The 7893-nt window shown below is 41.4% G+C and overlaps 1 protein-coding gene across 1 annotated transcript; it reads right to left on the minus strand.

Moving 5' to 3' along the window:
- Positions 1 to 416: 416 nt before the first annotated feature.
- On the minus strand, positions 417 to 5011 carry LOC112637495. Its single transcript, XM_025407365.1, has 8 exons — positions 4847 to 5011; positions 3814 to 4151; positions 3360 to 3687; positions 2537 to 3196; positions 2301 to 2459; positions 1781 to 2199; positions 1143 to 1680; positions 417 to 578 (listed from the first exon to the last, which is right to left on the minus strand). The coding sequence occupies exons 1-8, from the start codon at positions 5009 to 5011 to the stop codon at positions 417 to 419; spliced, it is 2769 nt and encodes a 922-aa protein (XP_025263150.1).
- Positions 5012 to 7893: the final 2882 nt, after the last annotated feature.

Below are 7893 nucleotides of genomic sequence, written 5' to 3' on the forward strand. Positions count from 1 at the left end.
ACGTTCCTTCGTGTTCAGACTTTTCTTCTTGATCAACTTCCATAAGCATTGATAATTAAATCATCCAAGCAAACTAACCAATATAACCACGTTCTGCTACCATTATAAGATTTATGGTAATATTTGGAGCAATAATTAGAAGTCTCTGTCTTATATTAATGGATATATTTAAACCGTTTAAATCAACTGACGCTACATGCTCTGTACGGATCTCTTGAACAGACTAACTCTCCAAAACGTTGGCTTCGCTATCTGTTCTATCAGGTATCACGGGGAGGGGAGACATACATGTTTTTGTCTATTCTTACATTCTTTTTTACGCTTCATGCCGTGCGTACATTATAGCTGAACCTGACGCTATACATATCAAACTTGATAGAATATAAATGTACCATATATTCTAACAGAAATTATACTCACAAAACTTGAACAAGAGAGTAATCAGCATGCTGATCAGAAGCCCACATGCTCGCTTCAGTATAGTCGAATGCTTTCGATAATGTCTTGCCAATAAACATATATGAGCAATGAGAATCCGTCCTTGAGTTATTGCTCTTCGAATTCCAAATCTCATTCCTCTATGAAATAGAGGGAAGAGCAATCACCAATATCCAATTTAGAGTTGAGACTCTAGAAAATCTCAAGGAGCGTCAAAACGTGACTGTGCGTCTACAGAGTAGAAAAAAAGAATATGGCTGAACGCCGTGGAGAAGAAGCCGGAAAAAGAACGCAATTCCGAGCGCCACCACTTTTCCAAAAACAGAATAAAAGAATTGAGAATCTATAGCAGACGACTGGCGCACGGCTTAAATTCTGTATGACTTATTTTCCAAACATACCCGCCCGCCTTCATTAACAAGAGTTAAGGAATGAATGAGTTAAAGAGTATCCACTGAGATCGGGAAAGGACAAAGTTTAACGATAGGTCGTTTGAAAGACGAAATTTGAGTGCGAACGATGACTACTTTTGTATGACCATCCTTCCCAGGATGAGTTCGAATGATTCTTCCCAATGACCATTTCGATGGAGGGTATCGCTCATCAATGACTAGTACCAGAGAATCTTCTTTGAGTGATGGAACCGATTTATTCCACTTGTAAATAGCCAGGTATCTTTGTAAACATTCAGTAGATCAGCGTACCCAGAAATTGTCCAACATTTGTTGTAGTAATTGCCATCGAGAAAGCCGTGAACTTTTGATGGTTTCGAGCGATGGCTCTGGTATGATTACTGCCGCACTTCCAATTAAAAAATGAGCGGGAATTAATGCATTAAGATCTTCCGGATTGTCAGAGAGAGAGCTCAGTGGTTGAGAATTGAGAACGGCTTCAATCTGTGTTAGTAATGTCGATATTTCTTCATATGCGAGTAGTGCATCGCCGATAATTCGCTTGAGATAATACTTTACTGATTTAATTCCTGCCTCCCATTTCCCGCCAAAGTGAGGAGCGAAAACAGGATTGAATTTCCATTGAGTACCATCCTTGGCCAATATTGCTGCTAGATTGCCGAGTTCTTTGAAAGCTATCGAAAATAGGTTTTTTAGTTCCGAATCTGTTCCTTTGAGGTTTGTTCCGCAATCACTCATAAGCGTAGCGCAAATTCTTCTTCTAGCTGTAAATCGTTTGTACGCGGCTATGAATGCATCCGTAGTATAGTCAGTTACAAGTTCGATACGGCTGATGTTGCATGACAAATAAAAAGCGCTAGATACGCTTTGTACGTTTTTGCATTCTTTCCCTTCCAGGTTTTGATCATAAAGGATCCAGCATAATCCACGTTTTTAGAAACGGGCGAGAAGATGTTAGTTTTTCCACTTGAAGCTGTCCCATATTTGTTGTGCTCTCGTTTGTCGATCGAGCACATCGTACGCATTTTAGAATGTGAGATCGTACAGGAGTTCGACTTCCAATTATCCAGTAGTTATTTCTGATAAAGGAGAGAGTGAGTTGAGTTCCTCCATGCATTGTACGTAGATGAGCGTCAGCAATTATAAGTTGAGTTAGTGTGGACTTCTTTGGAAGAATTAAAGGATGTTTAGCGCTCGAAGGTAATTTAAGTCGACCTCCGATTCTTAATAGTCCTTCAGAGAAAGTCCTTCTATGAAAGGTAAGCTTGAGAAGAGAATTTGATTTAGGCAAAGGTTGTCTTTTCGAAAGTGTCTTGATTTCTTGTTGGAAATGATATTGTTGTATTACCTTGACCCAGTAAAATTTTGCATCTTCCAGTTCTTGTGGAGTAATTGGTAAAGGGAAGAGTTATTTTTTCTTCGAAAGCGATAAATTATCCGACGACATACTGCGGTTATACGCAGAAGTCGATTTAAATCTGAATATCTATTAAGAAGGTTCCACGGTTCTATAGCGTGATTAGTATTGATAGTGGAGACTCGAACTTGTTGTTCTTCTAAGTTGTATTTAGAGGAAATTGCCTGAGGTTCCTTTGGCCACATTGACAGCTATTGGAGAATTCATTGAGGATCAGTCCATCACATAGACGTTTCAGATAACTGATTGGGAGTTAGACCTCTCGTACCGAGGTCAGCGAGATTTTCATGACCTGGAACAAAGTGCCAAATAGCTTGAAATACCGTTTCTTGAATATAACAAATTCTGTTATGCATGAAATCTTTCCAGCATGAAGGATGCTTAGGTTAGGATGATTATTTATCCAGGTGTAAGTGATTGACGAATCGGTCCAGAGATGTACTGGAACGTTGTCAAGCTCTAAGATCCGTATTATGTGAGAGGTTAATTTGGTAAGGAGCACAGCTCCTGAAAGCTTCAGACGTGGGATTGTGATTCTTTTCAAGAGCGCTACCTTCGTTTTGGTCGAACAGATTATATTAGTTTGTACTTCTCCTTCTGTTGAGGTCGATCGTAGATAGATTACTGCAGACATAGTTTGTTGAGAAGCGTCACAGAATCCGTATAGTTCGATGTGATGATCCGATTTATAATCTAACCAACGTGGAAAGCTTAGGCTTGGCATTTCTTGAAGTTGTTCGACAAAGACAGTCCATCGATTAGACATGGGAGAAGGTAGCGGGTCATCCCAAGCGAGTTTGACAGACCATAGCTCCTGAATAATGATTTTTGCCTTGATAATGACTGGTGAGAGTAGTTCGAGCGGATCAAATAATTTGGCAATGGTTGAAAGAATTGCTCGTTTAGTTATCTTCTTTGTAAGTGGCAACTGAAGAGTGAAATGGAAAGTATCGGTCGTTGGTTTCCAGCAAAGTCCGAGAGCGTCATGTTTTCTTCAATTTATAAAGTTGATGCAGTAATTTGCTTGTCTTTGGGAATTGACTGTAAAATTGACGGGTAATTGCTTATCCATTTTTGCAGTGGAAACCCGCCCGCCAGAGCTGATTAACGTCCTTGATTATATTTTTCGCTTGCTGAATGGTGTCAGATCCTCCGAATAAATCATCGACATAGCGTTCCTTGGTTAAGACTTGAATGGCAAGTGGAAATTTATCTCCTTCGTCAACTAATTGCTTCAATGTTCGAAGTGCAATGAATGATGCATAAGCTAGTTCATAAGTTACTGTTGTTAATTGATAGGTAATGATGTCGTTGGATTGATTAATCCACAGGATTCGTTGGAAGTCCCAATCTTCTGAGTTGATCTTGATTTGTCTATACATCTTTTCAATGTCCAAAGAGAATACACAACAAAACTGTCTAAACCAGATTAATACGTCAAATAAGTCGATTTGTATTTTTGCCCCTGAATGTAACAAGTCATTAAGCGAGACTGTTGGTTGTACGACTAGACCCATTAAAAACTACTCTTAATTTTGTTGTCACAGGCTGCGTTCACGAACGACTCCGTGGTGAGGAAGATAGTAGTGATGATGGGATTCCGAGTTTATAGAGCCTTCTTGTACGAGTTTCAGGTGTTGCAATTTTTCATACTCATTTATGAACTCAGAATAGGATTGTGTATATGATGGATCTGAAGCAAATTTTCTCGAAAAGCTTTTAATCATTTGGACCTTTCTTCGAGAATCGCCTAATTTAGCAATATTACCCTTGAATGGTAGTCTTGTAGCGTCTTTGCTCATCGCGACTATGAGTTTTTTGGAAGTGGCGTTCACATTCCTGTTTTTCCGTTGACATTGAAGAATTAACTCGTGATGGTATTTCTTCGAGTTCCCAAAAACGATGTAATAAATCATGCAATGCTCTGTCCATCGAGACATGATAACTTTGCTTATTAGTAGATGAGAAGCGACAATTTACCTTCTCTAGAATATTTCTTCTTTTCTTTTCCCATTTACTTTCTTCTCCACTTTCTCTCCTTTTTTCTATTTCTTTCATACATTCTACTATTATCTTCTTCTCCGATTGTCTTGCCTTTTCTTCATATTTTACTGCTTTTTTAATGGCCTCCGCTCTCTATTTCTAATTTGGTGTCCTGTCTAGTTTCAATATCCATTTTATATATTTCCTCTTTATTTTCTCTATTCTATCTTCGTTTCCCTATCCCCATATCTCGGCTCCGTATAGAACCACGCTTCCCACTAACGTATTGAACATCTTTATTCTTTTTTCGTAGTCGTCCGCGAATATCTTTTCTCCTAGTTTATAAAGTCTGAAAAGAAGGCAAAGATCTTACATTTATTCTTTGATAATTCTCTATTGACTATGTAGTTCAATGTGAAGATTACATCTGGTGTCCCTCTTCCTGTCCTGAAACCAAATTGTCTCACCTCCATTCTTTTCTCTGCCACTTTTTTCATCTTTTCATTCAGTATGCTTGCATATATTTCATATGCTAGCATATTAGTATTTCCCTATAGTTTTTCGTGTCTCCCTTCTTGTATATTGGACTTATTACCCCTTTAATCCACTCCTTCAGTATTTCTCCTTCCTTCCAGATTTTGGTCAACAATTTAAACAATACTTCCCCTGTCTCTTTCGGCATTAACCTCCATGCTTCGTTCTCTATTCCATTTTCTTCCTGTACTGTCCCTTTTTTCAGTTTCCTTAATTGTTCTATCATTTCTTCTCTAGTTATTTCTTCTTCTTCTTCGTAGCATTCTTCTCTTTCTTCTTGTATTTTTTCTTCTTCTCTTCCATTGTCCACCTTTCCTCCGTTTTTCCTAGTAATTCCATGAAGTCTCCAATTCTCCATACTTATTTCTTCATTTACTTCTTTTCTCTTATTTCTGTATCTGTTTATATATCTTGTAACGATGCACCCCCAGTGGATGTTACTATTTTCGGCCGAACATCAGTCGGAAGTTGCCACCCGGAAAACAATCGCCGGGCAGGGGCAGGGGCGCGCCGTGTCGATTATTCGTTAAATTTCGAATCGATCGACGGCCGAAGCCGTCGGCAAACCGCGCTGACGATAGTCGAAGGCGACCGGAGAGCCCTGGGTGATAACCCCCGCGCCCGATTCCGTCGCGCCCTACCAAGTGAATTCATTCCCACACCGTTTTTCCGCCGCTCGGTGGGGGCCCGTTTTTACGCCGGCGCGGGATTAATTATCCGGGATATAAAAAGGCGTAATCCCGGCATTCCGATTTCGCATTGCAATAGCAAGACAATCCGAACCTAGTTCCGATCCCGAAAACGCCTAATAGTGTTGAACAGAAGGTGGAGCGAAGTCGAGCTCTCTCGGTTTCAGGCTAAGGCTAAATCCAAAAATGCAGTCTAATTCTGTCAGAAAAGAATATTGGAGCACTCTCCGATATTATCGAGTGTTCTCGATTATGACACAAGATCTCGTTGCAACGCCGTTGCAATCAAGTCACCGAGAGGTAGAGTGGAAAGCTACGAGCTCGACGAGCTGTTTTCATCGGCACGGCGTATCCCGCATTTTCCATCCACGCGATAATTAATTTAAAATCCAAATACGAGAAAGAGCGCGTATCGAGAAACAGAAGATAGCAATAAGACTGCGTATAAGAACACGGCGGAAAAACACTGGCGCGTCGCGGTCAACGACTGCGTACGATAATACAACAGCGGAACAGCTGATAGGGTTTTCTGCACCGCGCGGGGTCCTTTAACGCATTCCGATTTCTGCGGCGATTAAAACCACGAACTAACAATTGTATCGCACATTCACGCCAGCATTATACAATTATACATTTACATTGCGTACCGTGTATTATATTATACATTCGCACCGAGCTAACACTGCATCCTGTGCATTTTCAACTATTTACCGTGCACCTGTATTATACAATCATACCGTGCAGACACATTGTATACGTTCATATTGTACATACGTGCCGTACAGTCACACCGTACACCACACATTCATTCTACACATTCGTCTTGTATATTCAGACGTACATTCGCACCGCACGCCGTACATTTGTTTTGAATCATACACATCGTACTTCGCGCGTTAGCGTTGCACATGACTTTCTTTCATACAACTCCCACACAAGACACATTTGTATTTTTTTTACGTACATACAAATAAAACAATTTTATTTTCTGACTGCAATACCGAGAGCAATTATTTAGCTTGCCTAAAAAACCAAATCCTGATCCCGGCTACGACTATCCACCGGCGTTTCGCGCAAGTCGTCCGTGACATTAGCGTCCGAACAGTGTAAATCAGAAGCAAGACGAAAGTTAGAAGCGAGTATTATAAAAATGAAAGCGTAGATGTACAGGTTAAACAAGGAACAGTTGACCGCGTTGACGAAGTCGTTTCCATTGGACGACACGGTATCGTTGGAGGAGTTACGAAAACATGTACACCGTTTCGCGGAAGACACTTCGACCCTCGCATAAGATTTACACCGCGTTCGCACAATAAAATCTACATCTGCAACCAGAATTTCGAAGCCTTACTAGACGGCGGATCAGAAATATCTCTGATTAACGAAAGCACGGCACAGAGACTGGCCGAAGAAGGTTTTGAAATCCGGAGGGACGAAGGGCAGGTTCAGCTAGCCGACGGGTCATCAAGAGAGACTCTCAGAACAATGAAGCTGCCGATAGGTCTGTGAAATAGATCTACATTGCACAACTTCATTATCCTCCCACACATGGAGGATGAAATGATAGTCGGTGTAGATCTGCAGGCAAAACTGCGAAAAGGGATACCGCCACCGCCGAAACACATCTTACGAGGAGGGCCCAAATGCAGTGCGATCAGGAGACTGGCTATTCAAACGCCAGAGGAGAAGGGAAAACTGTAACGATTCCTGGAACAAGAGCTGCGGTGTTTCGACGACGTCTACGGGATCACAGATAGAGTACAGCATGAGATATGGCTGCAAAATACGACACCGATAAAATACAGATACCGGTCTCGAAACCCGGCCATGCAGACTATTCATCAACGAAGAAGTGAGGAAAATTAACGGACGACGTAATTGAACCGTCACACAGTCCATGAAGTCCGGTTGTGCTAATCAAAAAAAGGACGGGAAGCATGGATTTTGCATCGACTTCCGGAGAGTTAATGATGCAACGCATAAGGACGCATAGCCTTTGCTGCAAATCCCCGCGACACTAGATAAATTGAGAGGGACACGGTATTTATCCACGCTGGACTTGAAGAACGGGTACTGGCAAGTACCACTCACGCCGGAAAGCAGACCAGTAACAGTGTTTACGGTCCCCGGGATGGTTTAAAGTAATACCGTTCAGGTTGCACTCAGCACCAGCGACGTTCCAGCGATTACTGGATACCATGCTCGGGCCAGATTTAGAGCCGCATGTTTTCGTCTACCTGGATGACATTATCGTCATCAGCGAAACTTTTAGTGAACACCTCGAGTTGCTCACCAAGATTTTCCGCCGACTTTAAGAGGCGCATCTTAGACTAAACCCAGACAAGTGCAAATTTTGCGTGGATCAGCTATGGTATTTGGGGCACATTATCTACCACAAAGGGATAAGAACCGATCCGGA

This window comes from Camponotus floridanus, unplaced genomic scaffold (genome assembly GCF_003227725.1).
Source record: "Camponotus floridanus strain SB8 unplaced genomic scaffold, Cflo_v7.5 scaffold170, whole genome shotgun sequence".
Lineage (NCBI taxonomy): Eukaryota > Metazoa > Arthropoda > Insecta > Hymenoptera > Formicidae > Camponotus > Camponotus floridanus.

Coding starts and splice junctions, on each gene's coding strand:
- LOC112637495 (XM_025407365.1), bottom strand. CDS start 5,011: ATGATAGAACAATTAAGGAAACTGAAAAAAGGGACAGTACAGGAAGAA. Junction 3,197..3,359: donor ACGTTAATCAGCTCTGGCGG/GCGGGTTTCCAC, acceptor TTCACTCTTCAG/TTGCCACTTACAAAGAAGAT. Junction 2,200..2,300: donor GACTTCTGCGTATAACCGCA/GTATGTCGTCGG, acceptor TACTGGGTCAAG/GTAATACAACAATATCATTT.